The sequence below is a fragment of the Clupea harengus genome, chromosome 16 (assembly GCF_900700415.2).
Source record: "Clupea harengus chromosome 16, Ch_v2.0.2, whole genome shotgun sequence".
In the NCBI taxonomy this organism is placed as follows: domain Eukaryota; kingdom Metazoa; phylum Chordata; class Actinopteri; order Clupeiformes; family Clupeidae; genus Clupea; species Clupea harengus.
In genome coordinates, this window is record NC_045167.1 from 23,676,975 (window position 1) to 23,694,474 (window position 17,500).

A 17,500-nucleotide genomic window follows, 5' to 3' on the forward strand; every position below is an offset into this window, starting at 1 on the left:
CAATACCACACGATCCCTTATGGTTTGTACTGTTACTGTCGTTGTTTATGACAAACCTGTGTTTTATTGAATACACAAATCTTTTAGAAGCAGACAAGTCTTCTGAGTTGATATGCTGAAGTATTTTTTTCAATTTCATTTGACTATTCATATACAGGAGTGTAGTCATGCACATGAGTGCAGATTCTGATCTCAGAAAGATCCGTTTTTAAGTGCTTTACACAAAACACTCCATAGAGGGCGCCATTTAGTAATCTGAAAGAAGTAGGGGAGTATTCACTCCTCTCTCCATGAGTGTGTTCAGTACATTATGTACTACATTTAAAATCACTGTCATGTTCTCAGATAATCATATACTGCACTTCAGTGTTATCTGTGAAAGAGGCGTGAGAGTGCCGTGGTTCACTTCAGGTGTGCCCCTTGTGTCTGCGTCTCAGGTGATGGACGACAGGAAGCAGTGGTGGAAAGTGCGGAATGGTGCAGGGCTCTCTGGGTACGTGCCAAACAATATCCTGGAGATCTCCAGGGCGGTGGACGTGACGGGCAGAGGAGAGCCCATCTATAGCCACACCATCCAGGTGAGCGCCGCTGCCACACTCCCTCAGGCTCTCCTGGACAGTGGTGTTCGAGTAGCGCCGAAATGGTTAAAAGCGCATGTCATGTCAAGGGGTTAAATAGACATTTTGTCATATGGCTAAAAGCCATAAGATTATCAATTTGGCAACTTTAGAATCTCATAGTTCTCAAGTTCGTAGGTCAGGGGTGTTGACTTTCAAGAGTCATGCAGCAAAAAACCTGAGAATAGAATGTCAATCTATTGTAAGAGTCTGTCAGGTGTATAACATTTTACAGATAAATGGGATATAAGACCTTATAGCAGTAGAAAACAGATCTTTGGAGATATGTCAAGTAAGCATTAAGGTTTAGTTGTAGATGCAACTTTATAGCATGAGTCCAGTGTTCCTGGTAAAGTTCACACATCATGCAGTATCATTTGTGTAATCATCTTTCCTTATTCATTGTTTGTTTGTTATATCCATACATTTTTCCATATACATTTAAAACCGTTCATGAAGATTAAATTTTTTTTACTTTATTTCTGCAATCGCTGCCATTCTGATGGCACAGTAGAGATTTCAGTAGAGATTTCAGTAGAGCTGCCAGGGTGGACGTGTGTTTGTGTTTCATTTCACTTCATCCTGACTCCGCCATTGGCGTTAAAGAAAATCATTTTCCTTCTCCATTTTCCATTCCACCTCCTCTTTCATGTGTAAAGCTAATGATGCCAAAGAAGGAGTTTGAGTTGTTCAAGGTAGGGCTTTTGCTGTGTGCGTGTGCGTGTGTGTGTGTGTGTGTGTGTGTGAGTGTGTGTGTGTGTGTGTGTGTGTGCTGAGGTGTGCATTCTCTCCCCCGTGTTAGAAATGTAAAACTTTCTCTCCGTTTGCGCTCCTGTTTTTCCTGGCTTTTCTGTTGGATCTCGGATGTCAAATTTAGTCATTTGTTTTGAATTTGAAAACCGTCAGATTTCCTCAGTGTAGAGAATGAGAAGAGAATGTAGCTTCTAGCAGGTTTAGACATAGGCAATGATTTGCCCTTGTCTGAAAATGACTTGGAAAGACAAAGCACTTAGAACATTGTTTGGATCAACCTCCCATCTTGTAGTTATGACATTAGCCATTCATTTAGCAATAAATGAATGGAGAGCTAGGATGGTAGACGTGTTTTGCATTTGTCTGTGTGTGAGTCCTGGCTTTACCCAGAGTGCATTGCGGTGAGCCACTGGTCATCTTCACTTGATTTGTGTTTTGATTTTCATCTGGTTTTTCCTCCCTGCAAGCAATTACTGGGCGAGTTAAATGAGGTAATTTGAACATGGTTGTTAATTTTACATGGGTGTGTGCTGAGGGCATTTCCTCAACAGCCTAGCTTTGTCTCTGCCTTAGAAATGTTTATTTAGTTGTATTCATGAACAAGAACAGAAATGGATTTAGCCCTGGGTAAAATCTCTAATTAAGACTGTTTCCTATGTTTAGTAAAAGGTGTTGACTGCATAGTTGGTGTTGCACTAGTAATAACTTAACCACTGCACAGAATGTTTAGCAGAAGATATCAGGCCATGCTATGTTCCAACAGAAACAGAGGACCGACTACGTCCCCAAACCGGCTGTGACCCCCGTGCCCCCAGCCCCGGCGCCCCCTCCTCCTGCCCCGGCGCCCATGCGGCTACCCACCCCGCCTCTGCCCCCCGCCGCGCCCCCTCCCAACTGCGAGCCCCCGAGGCTTCCGCCTACCAACCTGAGCCGGCAGGAGAGCACCAACTCCAGCGAGAACGGCAGCGTCACCATGAGGGAGCAGCAGAAGGAGCGACCCCCGTTCAACAACCGTGAGCAGACACAGACACACAGACACACAGACACACAGACACACAGACACACAGACACACAGACACACAGACTGTAGCTTGTTATAGTGAATGTGTGATTGGTCCTTGAGCAGGGCGGAAGTCTAATATGGAGGACGTTCAGGACGAGCTGATGCACCGGCTGACGTTGGGCCGCAGCGCTCAGAAGAAGTTCCAGGTGCCCCCCCGCAGCACCAGCCTGCCCGCCGTCAACATCAGCTACGACTCCACGCCCGAGCACGTCAAATCATGGCTGGAGGCCAAGGGCTTCAGCACAGTGTGAGTGGGGTGGAGGGGGCTCACACACACACACACACACACACACACACACACGTTTCTATTATACATGTATAGACACATATACACACACACACACCCGCATGCACACACTTGCACACCGGCATGCACACGTACACACAAATACCGAACTCTCATGCACACACACTGACTCAGTGTTGCACTTGTACACGTACGTACGTACATACATACATCTTCAATCATGCATGTTACTCAACACTCATTCACACACACACACACACTCAGTGATGTTCTTACATGTGTGCACACTCTACTTGTGAGGTCAGAGCTTGATTGTAGGTCAGAGACCTTGATGTGAAAATCAAGGGAACACAAACATTCACACACTGACTCACCCACTCGTGCACATATGACCCTGTAAAGCTTCACGCTCTTCCACGTGTCGTGGCATGCCCCCATCCTACCACTCAGCATGCAATCATGCAGCCACCTACACGGGCGTATGCACGTATGCACAGATGCGTTGATGCATGCACACGGAATACATATGATATGAGGCATGAGTCATGAAGCACATGCAGATTGCACTGATGTGTGCCGTCACTGTAAGAACGAACCAACACATCCAGATTATGGGCCCTAATCTGAGCCAAACACCCCGCGGATTCTTACGTGCAACAAAAAAGGGCATCGCGTGAGGCTATTTTCATTACCAGGGCACATTCGTTAGGTGATTTCATAACGTGTGCGCAGACCTAAGCACCTTCCAGGGTGGAAATTGCATGGCAATGATTCTCAGGAAGACACTTTTTATCTAATCTCTACACAGTTTGACAGCATAACTTTGTCCACTCATTTCCTAAATTGACCGATCATTTAACTCACCAACATATGTTACCAAATGGCTACGTAGGCTATGCAACTACGCTCAACACCACGGTGAATAAAATAATCCAGTAGCCTACCATTCATTGGGGCCTTAATGCACAACAAAAGTGAGACAGAAAAGTAGAAGTATTTAATATTTTACAACATAGTACCCACTCAGTTTAGGCCCAGTTACCAGTCTAATATAGCCTACCTTAACTCAGTATAGTGGCAATGAAGATAGGCCTAAAGTGATAAGGAGTGCAATTTCTCGGTCTAAAAATGGGATAATTCTGTAAGATATTTATATCGTTTTCACTTTTCATAAACTATGTGTTGACGTTTCACAGCGGGTCTGTCCGAGTTCAGTAATGTTGTTTGAATTAGAGGAACCAACCAACATCAAGCTGTTTTTATGTGAAATACAACTGGGAGTCGATGTAACCGTGATGGTGTCATGCAGAAATCCCCATCATCATATAGGTAGCCAGTAGTAATAATTACTCAATGTCTACATGATGTAGAAGGCCAGAAACACAGATGACTGTGTCCGATGCTCAGTATACATTTCCTGTAAGTCATGTCCTAGCGGTATCCAGTTCGTGGCGCCCCATTAATGTAATGACTTTTCTCTTCCCCTCAGCACCATCAATAGCCTGGGTGTGCTGACCGGAGCCCAGCTGTTCTCCCTCAACAAGGAGGAGCTGAGGACTGTGTGTCCCGACGACGGAGCACGCGTCTTCAGCCAGGTCACTGTCCAGAAGGCCGCTCTGGAGGTGGGATAGCACTCGCTCTGTACACGTCCCTTTCTCCGTGCAAACTGTGCTCTTAGTAAACTGGGGTAGTGTTTACAGTTACAGTCTATGTGTCGTTTGGAAAATATTAGAAATTTGGCCCATCCACTGATTCCCGATATGGTATGTTTAGAGACTGATGTTTTGAGTTTAGAAGCACAGCTCGATGTTCTGATAGCATGGCAACATCACACAAACAGAATTGGAACATAATAGAATAGGTTCAGCGTTCAGGACAGACTTTTTAGACTCGCCGGTAACGTTTGTTCTCATCATTCTACTCAAAGTGTGTCATTTAGTCCCGTTTAGAAAAGAGGTTCCTGAACTCCTCGAATGTAATGGTAGCTATAATGCCCTCTACACCCACTATCCCTGATGTCCCTCTGTGGGGTTGAGACCAGTGCACTGACCCAATGCACTGGGATTTACTGGGATTTACTGGAGGTTCTGTCAGCCAACTCTGGCAGGGTTGCCTTCTGGTTTCTTTGGTCTTTCTACCCTGCAGGTGTTCTTCTGACCTCCCCCTCATTGATCTTCTGATTGGGCTCATGAGCTCGTGAAGGTATTGTGTTTGTAGACGGGTATCTCTGATCTGTTGGCCAGGTGTCATTTGAATGCAGGGTGTTTTCAGTTTAACCGCATGTGTTAACTAATTCTCATTAACAGCCTCACCTAATGCAGGAGGCTTGTGCTGCTTGCCATCATATTTTTCATAATACAGGCTTTGCACAAAAAAAACACTCAAACTTTTATTAGTTATAACAGTATTCTTGTTTTAATTTTTTTTGGTAATGTTATATTAAGTCACTCAGCAAGAGTTAAAGCTCTCTGTTGTAGTGCTTCTGGCCAACAGATTGAGGAGGTTTCATATCAGTTTTAGACACAGAGATATTAGAGATGCTGTTGATATCTTTGTCTTAACCAAGGCTTAATGTCAGTGTCCCCATTGTCCCTTTGTCTATGTCTGGTTAGGTCCTTCCTTCTTTTCCATAGAAATTCCTAGATGTGTAAAGCTCAGTCAGTAGTGTAACCCAAGGGTGTATTCCCAGTAGGAACCTATGGAGCTATCCTGTGCCCTTATCCATTGGTAGAGAAGAACGAGGCTTGTTGAGTTTAGCCATGGTTGCACCATAGTTGTACCAAGGTTGTACTGCTGCATTAGGCTAGCTAGCAGTTTAGTGTAACAGGCTAAAAGCTGATCAGCTTCAACTTGATGTGACATCCATGAGGACATCATCTTCCTTAGAAAACGATCACACAGCCCTTCTTGTGATGAGGAGTTTCTCCGTCTGCTGGAAAACTGGAAGACAATGTTGTTGACTTTAAAAGTGGTTGCCCTCAAACGACCATTCCTCACACACGGTGAAAAGATTTTGACTTCCTGGTTACCAGACAGATCTAAGTACTGATGTAGTAGAGGAGCCCAAGCTGAACATTTCCAATGCAGTCTTTTCAATAATTACATAAAAGTAGACATCGTTTATACCTGCATATATATCCTCTCTCAGTCAGACTTGGATAAATGTGACTAATGTGTAGTTTGTGATGGCCATGGATGTGCCTGTGACTGTGGAAGACCCATTACTCCACAGACTCAAGGCTATTTCATGCCCAGCACAGCCCACATATAGTATCTGGATAAGGGGCTCACCGTATACGAGCTGGGAGGACCAGTGTATTCATAAGGCCCCCGCCAACACAATAACAGCATCTGTGTGCGTTTCACTTACCCATCTGTTGAATGTCTCTGACTCTCCTTGCCCAGATATTGGGATCGCCCTGCTTCACTAGATGACAGACGAGACGCCTCAAGCTTTCAGTGTTAGCTTTATGACACAACCATGTTGACCTGTTTGAGGTGTTCAATGGCAAATGTCCTCCTCACTGATCAGATTCATTAACCAAGGGGAGGCACATTGCTAAGTCCGAAGGTCAAGTAGAGGTACAGTTATGACCTTAGCGTCGAGGGGTCATTTATAAAGATTGATGATGAAGGAGGACGTATCCCATGGAATGCCGTGTGCTCCTGCAAAGTCCTGTGCACTTACTTGTCTTTCCCTCTCCCTCTCTCCCCTCTTTTTCTCTCTCCCTCTCGCCTCTTTCTCTCTCTCTCTGTCCTCCTCAAACCTCTATACCTCTCTTTACCTGGTCTAAACCCCTTAACCCCCCTAAACACCCATCTTTACATCCACCCCCCATCCTCCTATTATTTCTCGGTATCTATCGGTCTGCCTGTTTATCTATCTATCTATCTATCTATCTATCTATCTCTATTCTGTTGGTCTCCTCTCTTTTTCTCTCCTCTCTCTCTCTCTCTCTGATAGAAGAGCTCTGGCTCTGAGCTTCAGGAGATCATGAGGAGGAGGCAGGAGAAGCTGACGGCGGTGGCCAGTGACTCTGGGGTGGAATCTTTCGACGAGAGCAGCAGCCACTGAGCTTCCTTCTTGCCCGACCAAAAAGAGAAAGAAAAAAAACATTCACCTTGTTGCATTGTCGTTTTCCAGGATGCCACAGAGCACGCCCAGTTCGCCGCAATCATGCGCAGACGCCAGGAACTGATGGATCCGGAACTTTCCAGAACAGCCGAATCCGATACCGAGTGATCAGTGAGGGAAGGAAGGGGAGCGTGGTATTTTTGGGAAATGTAGTTTTGACTAAAGGACATTTTAAGGTTGGCATTATCAGTCTATCAGAAATCACAATCAGGACAATTATATGGTAGGGAGGTAGGCCTGTTGACAAGAGTAGCATATTTTTACACAACATTTTCTTAAAGAAAGTTCTTTTTGGGCTTAGAATCTCTCTTAACATTGGCTAGTCCACAAAAGATGTGTTGTAGTGATATACACTCATGTACAAGCCAGGTCAATTCATTTCAGATGCATTGGAGGACTGACTTAATCCCACAATCCCCTGTTGGTATCTTCTTCTGTCATCCTGCTCTTTGAGGGATGTGCATTCAGCCTTATGGCACACGACATACCGGGAAATGGGGGAAATGTTTGAATTGAGGTGTTGAAAAGATTTGTGAATAATTGATTCTGAGAGATTATAATTCTATACATTTTTTTTTGTTTTGTTTGCTGGCAAAGAGAGAACATGATATTTATATACATGATCATTTTGTACTTAATTGTAATGCCAAAAGAGTCTTTATATAACAATGTAGTGGATCAATCCACCGAAGGACAGCAGTTAAGTTTCTCCTCATTTTGTCATTACACGTGATCGCTTGGGCTAAGTTTCATTTGAATACATTTCAGGTATATTTGATTGTAGATCTGTCTTTATTATTAATACGGAAGTGCACTTGGTACTTCTCTTTAGACAAATAAGATAGGCAGGTGTTATAAACTAGGTTTTGTGTTTTTTTTTTTTTTTGAGAGAGAGAGGACATTTTGCACATTAGTAATTTCACTGCGCTTATCCCAAGACTGCATGACTAACTGTACAATCTACCTGAGAGAACGTTCAAGTCTAATTCATGCTGCAGATGACATTCTTCCCTCTTTCAACTAACAGTCTTTTTTTGTACATATGCGGCCAAACCTAATCGTTAGCGTCACTTTGTCTTCCATAACCTCACTCACTGAAAACCTGCACGAATGACACATTTCTCTTTTTCTTAATGAATAGACGCCATTAAAGAATTAGCACACTAGACACTGCCCATACGATCACTTAAATACTGCTGTAGTCAATCACGTTTTTTTTCTGAAATAGCATTTAGGCTTTTGAAGCAAGGCATGCTGGGAAATTGCATGTCCTAAAGTTGGAAGGATTGACGTGTGTTAAAAGCCTGTGTGTGTGTGTGGGTGTTTGTGTGTGTGTATGTGGGTGTTTGTGGGTGTATGTGTGTGTGAATGAACTGGTCAGGTTTGCCGCTGAATGGTTGCATAGTTTGAGGTTGGCGAAAAGTGAGGGAAAAAGTATTATGACTGGACTTGGCATTGTGTCTGCATAATCAGCAGCCTGGACCAGGAGTAAATCTGAATGGGAACTGAAGGAAAATCCCACTTTTGGGCTTATTTGCTAAGACTGTTCCATGATCAGTGTAGTGCTTTCCAACTAAAGGGAGTGTTGGCAGAGAGCTGCTCAGGATGGCTTTGCTGAAAGAATGGCATATTGTAATGGTTTGGTGTGAGTGACCGTGTACAGCTGGTTTAGCCCTGGCAGTTAGAAATGTGACCACAAGATGGAACGGGTTGTATTTAAGTAAATATGTACAAATGCCTGCACATAAATGTATAGTGCTCAACGTAGTACTTTTGTGGCTTAAGCTTCATTTTCATTTGAGTTTTTTTTTTTTTTTTTTCATACAGAAAAGAAATGTGTTCAGCTTTTGTTCTCTGGACTGTAAAAGCGTGGGCCTCACTAGTTGACAAAATAAAAAAATGTTAATTTTGTTCTTCTGTTTGAATGAAACATACTATCATCCACCTCAACATATAAGTACAAGTAGCACATCATCACATCAAGTTGTATATTAATAATATAAAGTACACATGCTTTGTTACTGTGAAGGACCCAACTTTTCAGGCCAGGCTGTGTTGTATCTAAATGTATGTGACTCTTAAGTACAAAATGCTAGGACAAAGAATGGACTACTTTATTTTATATAATTCTTTTGTCTTTGAGTTATACATAAATAAGAAATTACGAAATTGTCTATTGATGGATTACCTGGTTCGTCTTCGAAAAACAAATGTGCACTTGCTAAATGTTCCATGTGAAACAAGGTGATGCGAGTGTGTTGTGCGTGTGTGTGAGTGAGTGCGCTAGGTCGGGGCTAGCTTAGGACGATCTTAATCTTCTCACTGTACATGAATAGTTTTCATGGTGCCTTTTTCACATGATGGCTAATTCCGCAATAAACAGTATTGTAAAAATAGCTCCACCATGAGAGAACCCTGTCTTTTTTGTTTCTTTTCTTCTCATCCCCTTCCTATCTATCCCTTAAGTGCACCAACCGAGTACATGAACTTGAGCAATACACTTTCAATCTCGTAAGAATAGATATTGAAACCTTTTATTTTTTCCACACGCATACACATCCACCTACGTTCATACATACATACATATCCCCATACATACTGACATACACACATACATTAAAACTCTGTGATCAGGATCCCACATTTGGGACGTCCACTCTAGTATAAGTGACACAAATGCACTAAAATGGCACCAATGACAGACAAGTTGAACTGGACGCAGACAAAGCTAAAAAGAGAATCGAAACATGGAAACACTAGTCTTCAGTTTGTTTTTTTGTTTTTTTTTCAAGCAACTCCACAAAGTGTTCAGTCAGCCTCACCACCGATGCCTGTTCGCCTTCGGTCAGACATGTTACATAGGAACTGCGTCAAGTGGTTATTACAAAAATAAGCACTTTTGATACAGCGGAACAGTGCAACACACACATACACACAAGTAGACAATTACGAAAATAGGGTACAGAATAACGTTTGGGGTAACGTCCTGGGGTTTCTGTCTCTACGAGCATTACTTAGCAATTGCCGGTAGAAACTAGGGATTTTTTTTTATTTTTTTACGATAGCTAGTATTTACAGTTGATTTTGGTACCTGGTGTCTAAGTACAGCTCAAGAAGAGAAGGACTTTGCTATGGACTGCAGAATCCAGGCTACTTGCATGATGAAGGGTTCTGCCGTGATCTTTTAAGAGCTCAACGGCATGGCGAGCTTCTGGAAACGAATGGCAAACCCACCGATGTTCATCGGTGTATTTACCAACTGACATCTGAAACCATGAAGTCTACTTTGTTTCTGGTAATGATATGTGCAAATCCCACGGCTGCAAAAGTCTCATGTTTAGACAGCAAAATCATAACCATAGATATGCTCAATTTTGACTTGACTAGAATATCCTATGGACTTGAATGGAAATCCCTAGTGTCAAGGAATGAAATGTCATATGTGCATGATGATTCCCATTTAAGGTGAGGGGTTTTTTTTCTCTTTTTTTTTGCTACCTGGCACTGTATCTTAATACAGATGCATGATCTGAATAACCTAACAGCACAATGCGTAATGGATCAACATGATTATTTGAAAAAAAAAAAAAAAATGCTTTCGTATTCAAAACGCAAGATTGACAACACGGCCATGGCACACTTAGTTTATACAGCAGGGTTCCGGTTCTGTCCATGTCTTCCATATGCTCCTCTGTGCCCGCAAAATCAATACGGATGCCCCAGCTGGCGATACCTGGGTGCCTCGGTGGCTGGGTGACGTTGCACAACCATCGAGACCAGAAAATAGTGCTTCGGGAACCAGCGGGGAAGCAGCCGAAGCAGCCACAGTGAGTTCAGTCTCAACGACTACCAATCATCAATCATCTCGACGCGGCGCGGCATGGCATGGCATTCAAGGCTTTCAGTGCAAATCAAACTGTCAAGCAGAACCACAGTCCCTCGTTTCCCGAAACAAAAAGAAATTAAATTGGTGGACCCACCTACAAGAAAAAGGAACCATGCTTAGCCACTTCAGTAAAATCCAAAAGGCGTAGTGTCATACTGATATGAGCTTTCTCCTTTGCCTACACTCCAGTGTGTATGTATGTATATATGTGTATATATATATGTATATATATATGTGTGTGTGTGTGTGTGTGTGTGTGTGTGTGATTGAGTTTGTGTATCTTAGTTCAATAAGAGGTACAATACAGTAGCATTGACATGCATGTAAGTAGGAGCCTTTTCAACCCATTTGTCTCACAAAGGGAGAAACGCACATCTTACACACAGCTCATGTCCCTACAGTGTGGCAGTGTGGCGTCTACTCGTCCCAACGCTGGCGTCGACCGTCATCGCCATGGCCATAAACTGCACCGTGGCTCATGGCGCAGCCGCGTAAACTAGGACTAGTCCACGTGAACAAGTGAGGCTTGTGAACGACCTACAACAACCTTGGGACAGTATGGGGTGGTGGTGGGGGAGGGGGTAAGTACAGAACCTCCTCACGACGGGTGCCTCCACAATTGCAGCATTTTGATTGCAGGTGGGGGCTTGGAAAGGTATAGTGCATTGCAAGAGATAGTCATTGCATGTGTTTGCCAGGGGTGGAGGTGCAGTTGAAGGAGGGGGGTGGGGTGGGGGTGGGACAACTCTAAAACAATATGCTTGACTGAGTTGCTGCTGGCCTGGCTTGCAGTTCTGCCGTTTGACCACCAGAGGGAGCAGTACTTCACTTTCACTCCCACAGGGCCAGGCAGTCGCTCAGGTCTGCTCCACTTGAGTGGACCTTCGTCGGTGTCGCCTGTGCCCAAAGCGCTTGAGGTGAATGGGGGGGGGGGGTGGAGGTGTTGGGGCTCAGATGTGGAAGGTTGTCGATTAAGTTGGTGAAGGTTCCTTAAGGCATTGTTATATTCCATGCTTGCACCGGTGACTTTTTAGAATGCGTAGCCATGGTATCCAGTTTTGTCTTCCTCTGTTGTTCTTGTGGTTGGTTTGCTTTGTTGTGTTTTTGTTTCTTTATCTCTTTCTTCGTTTGGTTTCGCTATTAAAGATTTAACTGATTACTTGGCAGTACACAAACGCCAGGAAGGAGAGGACAGAGAGAGTGAACGGTCACAACCTACAAGAGAGAAAAGACATTCAGTAAAAACGCACACACAGCCTCAATAAGAGATTCTATTATAACCACAATGATAATAGGAATCCTGAAATGTTGTCCATGCTAATAAACTGATGTTTGCCTGTGTAATGGCGGACATACTTACATTTGTGGGGTCCCTAGTGATTATGACTTGGAGACGTTCTCGTAAATGACGTCGCTGGTGACAGACTGCTGTTTCTTTTTTTTCCACATCAGCAGGACACACTGGTGGATGAACACATACTGCTCCTGCAGGGCGGAGACAATTGGGATTGTCAAACAAGAGCCGCTTGTGGGCCAGGTCTGGCACTGATGCGTGCCAGTCAGCTGTGCCGTGTCATTACACCAAGAAAGAACTACTGCTGAACTAAATCGGGAATCTTTTGTAAAACTGGAACCTCATCCTGCCTTTGCCTATGCGGATTCATTTGATAGTGTAACAGGTGTATGCTGTTCAATCAGACAAACACATGCTGGGTCAAAGAGAACAAGTACAAATCACTACAGCAGACACAGTGCGCGGTGTGTAGGTGTGTGTGTGTGTGTGTGTGTGTGTTTATGTGTATGTGTGTGTGTGTGTGTTTGTGTGTGTGTGTGTGTGTGTGTGTGTGTGTGTGTGTGTTTACCTCTGTCTGCACCATGGAGAGGCGGTGAGAGCGCATCTCCGACACCAAGCCCAGGACGTCTGCAAACTCGTGCTCGCGTATGTGCTGCATCAGGCGGTCCAGAGCGATGAATGTTCCCGTCCGGCCCACACCAGCACTGAGGGGACACAGGACAACATTAGGAAACTCACCGGCATATAAGACAACATTAGGAAACTCACCGGCATATAAGACAACAGTAGGAGACACGAGACATATGGACAACATTAGGAGACACACGAGACATAGAGGATAACATTAGGAGACACGAGACATAAGACAACATTTGGAGACACGAGACATAGAGGACAACATTAGGAGACACGAGACATAGAGGACAACATTAGGAGACACGAGACATATAAGATACACACACGAGACATATGGACAGAAAGGACAACATTAGGAGACACAGAGACATATGGACAGAAAGTACAACATTAGGAGACACAGAGACATATGGACAGAAAGTACAACATTAGGAGACACAGAGACAGTTGTATTCAAAGCAATTCACATTCATTTTATACAATTAGACAGACATAACAGTCATCATTCAGACATAACAGTCTAGCTATTATTAAACAATGATGTTTAAAGAAAAATCAAGTAAAAAGTGCACATAGTGTTCTATGTGTCATTTTAGCTCGTGGAAGTCTTGTTCTCAATCTCAATTGTATGCCTTCCAACAGTGATTAGGTCTGGCACTGGTCTAAAAGGCATTAAGGGAGAGGATTCTTCATTGATAATGAAATTCGATTTAGAACTGGGCCTAAGCCCCTTCCAGGAAATTGACCCATAAATCGCATTACCCAAAGAGAAAATAAATTCTTAAAAAACTTGAATTAGTTCGACTGCACACAAGATTTTCGGACTTTCTGATTCAGGTGACTGAGTTGTTACATTTGGATGAGGTGTCTCTTACATTCTCGGACGGCATCATAATCACACAAAATATATTACGCTCTACACAAAGGAAGTACAACAGAAATGTCCTCAAGAGGATGGGCCCTTCGAACTCTTAAAGCTCTTGGCTTAAAGCTGAAGCCAGACACTACGATTAGTTTTTGGGAGGCGCCTTGAAGACCCAGAACTTTCCGGCCCACCCACTGTGGCGAGGGGGCAAGCTAGTGGACCCGCACAATCAATAGCGGGCATCCAGCCATAATGATTAATGCTTGTCCGATAGCACCACGCTGTAACTGTACTCCTACATGCTGTAAATTACGCTAAATGCTCCATTGATTTAGTGGGCGTTTCCACTCTTTGCTAGTGGAGTCTATGAGCAACCAGACACCGTAAGAACGGCCATCTTTGCTCTCTGCCCACTCGCATTCACTAATGCCCTCTTGGATGGAGTATGTGCATCGTTTTAATACCAAGACCTACCGGGCAGACATCACGTCCATCACGGAGTTCTGGTATTCAGAAGCGGTCATTTGTCTTTAGAACAGTACAAGTGGTTTCAAATGAACTTGAACCGGATATTATTTTAATGGCTGCCATTTTATGGTTCCTTCTTGAGCCTTTCATGCAAGCTTGCAGTCATTTCCCCTTGGTGCCACATTTCTGTGAGTCAGAGAGCAGATTATACTTGATTGAGTGGCTCTACAATCCGGACAAAAATACACAGACAATATCTCTACACGATCCCAGAACTAAACCACAGACATGGATATCCAATATCGAGGGAGTGTCACTTCCTCCTAATCAATGCGATTTAATGGTGCAATGGGTCTGTTGGTAAAATGCCTTTAGTCTTCTGAGTTCCTGCTGGAAATGAAAACCCAAAGCTGGAGTTGCACTTTTGAGATGAGATTCGACAGCTCAACAGAGCTTCAGAAGCTCAATCTTCTCCAGCGTCCTCCGCTCCGCTCATTAGCCTCATCTCGATGCACTGAAGTCGTGTGTGAGTGTGTTCTAATCATGACCCAATTCTGGCAGTGAATGACTTCATGTTGACTGCCATTGTAAATGACACAATTCAAACGTGCGTCTCCCAGAGGACCATGAGGAAAGCTTGCACCCGCAGATGCTTCCTGACAGGGATGGAGCAACACCCACAGCTAAATCTGCCTATCAGTAGAAAAGCTGATCTCTCTCTTGCTCCTCTCATCTATTTGTAGGCAGACAGCAGATGTCTCTAGATAAAGTCCCTTACAGTGCAGGGAGGATATTGACTATGTTTGCTACTAGTCTTTCCTTGGTAATTCAACCCACGACTTGTCCTGGCGTGCCTTGCCTTGCCTTGCCTTGCGTTACCATCTGAACCACTGCTATGGATTAAACATTCTCCCTGTTCAATTACATTTTGTTCATTTACAGTGCATTCAGACAGTATTCAGACCCCTTCACCTTTTCACATTTGTTGTACACATGTTGCAGCCTTATGCTAAAATCTTTGAAATTCATTTCCCCCTCATCAACCTACACTCAATACTCCATGATGACGAAGCGAAAACCCGTATTTTATAATTTTTTGCATATTAATTCCAAAGGGAAAACTAAAATATCACATTGACATAAATATTCAGACCCTTTGCTATAAAACTTGAAATTTAGCTCAGGTGCCTCCAGTTTCTCTTGATCATCTTTGCGAGGTTAGTCCCCCTGTGGTGAATTCAATTTATTGGACATCATTTGGAAAGGCACACACCTGTCTAAAGTCTCACAGCTGACAATGCGTCTCAGAGCAAAAACCATGCAACATAACAAAATGTGAAAAAAGGGAAGGGGTCTGAATTTTCTCCGAAAGCACTTTATGTATACAGACTTGTCAACAACCCACATAGTCTCAAAGCGTGTTACAGAGCGTTGAACCTCCTAGAGCCAGGCGCAGAGAGGTGGGGGGGGGGGGGGGGGGGGGAGGCCTGGTGCCACCATTGCAGCCCTACTGGGCCAGAGAGGCTCCTTACCTGCAGTGCACTATGATGGGCCCTTTGGTCCGGTTCACCTGTTGCCTGACGATCTGCACGAACTGCAGGATGTTGTCGATGGCGTTGACCGTGGGAACGCCATGGTCGGGCCAGGACGTGTAGTTCAGGTGCAGCACGTCCTGACTCTCGTCAGCCTAAAGGGGTGCGGGGGGGGGGGGGGGGGGGGGGGGGGGGGGGTTAAAAAATCTCATTTAATGATGAACTCTATGGCCACTGAGAAACAAACTGTTGTCTTAAAAATCACAACGCTATGTTATAAGAATCATAACATATCGTGACAAGTAACTGAATTCTTACTTTATTAGAACCCTTCGATTGTGTGTTCTATTTTGGGGTTGGTGAGGACTGATACTCAAGTTCTTGATCAAGAACCCTTCTCTTGTGTGGCTTCATCCACACACTTCTACAAGGGTTCTGCCGTGTGCCACGAATTTGGCCTATGACTATTTTGGGGTTGTCGGGTTGATGACTGATACTCACGTAGTTGAGTCTGAAGTTCCTCACGGTCCAGTCAGCTGACTCTGACTCTGTGAGCATCTCCACGGCGATCTCTCCGTAGGCGACTGGTTCGTCCGTAAAAGGCCAGTAGTGGTCACACTTCACCTGCAAACGTCACCAAAGAAGTTACGTTTGGTTGATCTGCTGACGTATCTAAAGCTTAGGATGTGTGTGCTTCAAAATCATGTCCGAGAATAAAGGCATGTCCGAGAATAAAGGCATGTCCGAGGATAAAGTTATAAGTGGATTTTTCAGTCCTTTTTCAGTATCAGTAATAGAGAGCCTTCTGTTTGCATTACTACTGAAAAACAATAGGAGGGAGAACGATTCCAGAAACCTTCTGCAACTCCACTTCAATTGCACCATGATGTCATGTAACCTTTTCTTTTGGTCCACTGCCATGTCTCTGTCTTTCTCTCTCTGTCTTTCTCTCTCTCTCTCTCTCTCTCTCTCCCTCTCTCTCTCTCTCTCTCTCTCTCTCTCTCTCACACACACCCACCCACACACAACTACAGATGTGATTCACTATGGGTTTGGCCCAGCTGTGTGGGAATCCACCCAAGACAGCAAGCAAGCAGAGGCCAGAAAAAGGCCACCATCTTGTAAAGCCTTTAAAATCTGTGACAGCTGAGTAAGTGGATCCAACATCAATGGTGCTTTCACTGGTGCCAGACCAAGATGTTGAGCAATGCAATACAGTGGATCTCTCTGTTCCTTCACGTTCTCTCACTCAGCTGAAGACAGTTCTGTTGACATCCAACTCTTGCGCAAAACCCTTTTTCATACACACACATTCACAGTCTCTCTGATTGCCAGTGAGTGTGTGTGTGTCTATGCTGTCAGAAAGGCCTAAATTCCTGCTGTGAGTTTTTGCCTCCAGTCACACAGTTTGTTTGTGTGTGTGTGTGTGTCTCCAGTCACCCATCCTCCTGTGATCAGTTTGTGTGTGTGTGTGTGTGTGTGTGTGTCTCCAGTCACCCACCCTCCTGTGATCAGTTTGTGTGTGTGTGTGTGTGTGTGTGTGTGTGTGTCTCCAGTCACCCACCCTCCTGTGATCAGTGTGTGTGTGTGTGTGTGTGTGTGTGTGTGTCTCCAGTCACCCACCCTCCTGTGATCAGTTTGTGTGTGTGTGTGTGTGTGTGTGTGTGTGTGTGTCTCCAGTCCCTCACCCTCCTACGCTCGTTGCACTGGGTGAGCATGACGATGATGTGGGACCTCTGCTGCAGCACCATCTTCCAGAAGTCGTTGCGTGTCTCCGGCAGCGGCCCCTGCGTGGCGATGTACTCCCGCGGCGAGTTGTAGCCCTGCAGCCGGGAAAAATCACACGCTAAAGCTGGAGCTTCTTTCACACCGCAAACACGTGCGCATCTTAGATTTGGAATATGCATAAGCTCACTCTTCAAAGAAAAATGTGCATATGCTTACGAATTAAAAAAAACAAATTAGCATTACAAATACAAATAAAAGGAGTATATTCTTGTAGTG

At 44.3% G+C, this 17,500-nt stretch overlaps 2 protein-coding genes across 14 annotated transcripts in view; one reads left to right on the plus strand and one right to left on the minus strand.

Annotated features, from left to right (window-relative positions):
* eps8a (epidermal growth factor receptor pathway substrate 8a) overlaps nucleotides 1-9,211 on the plus strand; it is a 61,841-nt gene extending 52,630 nt beyond the window's left edge. For 6 of the 11 annotated variants that reach the window (XM_031582420.2, XM_031582422.2, XM_031582421.2 and 3 more), the window contains 7 exons: nucleotides 438-578; nucleotides 1,277-1,312; nucleotides 1,838-1,861; nucleotides 2,134-2,383; nucleotides 2,497-2,680; nucleotides 4,170-4,302; nucleotides 6,645-9,211. In XM_031582420.2, coding sequence (XP_031438280.1) covers nucleotides 438-578; nucleotides 1,277-1,312; nucleotides 1,838-1,861; nucleotides 2,134-2,383; nucleotides 2,497-2,680; nucleotides 4,170-4,302; nucleotides 6,645-6,755 — 879 coding nt within the window. In that variant the 3' untranslated portion in view covers nucleotides 6,756-9,211. Of the gene's footprint in view, nucleotides 1-437; nucleotides 579-1,276; nucleotides 1,313-1,837; nucleotides 1,862-2,133; nucleotides 2,384-2,496; nucleotides 2,681-4,169; nucleotides 4,303-4,825; nucleotides 6,601-6,644 lie in introns of those variants that run through there. The other 5 variants (XM_031582428.2, XM_031582423.2, XM_031582427.2 and 2 more) reach the window with 5 other exon arrangements.
* A 2,413-nt stretch (nucleotides 9,212-11,624) lies between these two features.
* The window catches only part of ptpro (protein tyrosine phosphatase receptor type O), a 57,288-nt gene continuing 51,412 nt past the window's right edge, over nucleotides 11,625-17,500 (minus strand). For all 3 annotated transcript variants that reach the window (XM_042710117.1, XM_031582409.2, XM_031582408.2), the window contains 6 exons: nucleotides 17,185-17,319; nucleotides 15,998-16,120; nucleotides 15,497-15,651; nucleotides 12,564-12,699; nucleotides 12,062-12,186; nucleotides 11,625-11,916 (listed from right to left, as the gene is read on the minus strand). In XM_042710117.1, coding sequence (XP_042566051.1) covers nucleotides 12,082-12,186; nucleotides 12,564-12,699; nucleotides 15,497-15,651; nucleotides 15,998-16,120; nucleotides 17,185-17,319 — 654 coding nt within the window. In that variant the 3' untranslated portion in view covers nucleotides 11,625-11,916; nucleotides 12,062-12,081. The remainder of the gene's footprint in view (nucleotides 11,917-12,061; nucleotides 12,187-12,563; nucleotides 12,700-15,496; nucleotides 15,652-15,997; nucleotides 16,121-17,184; nucleotides 17,320-17,500) is intronic.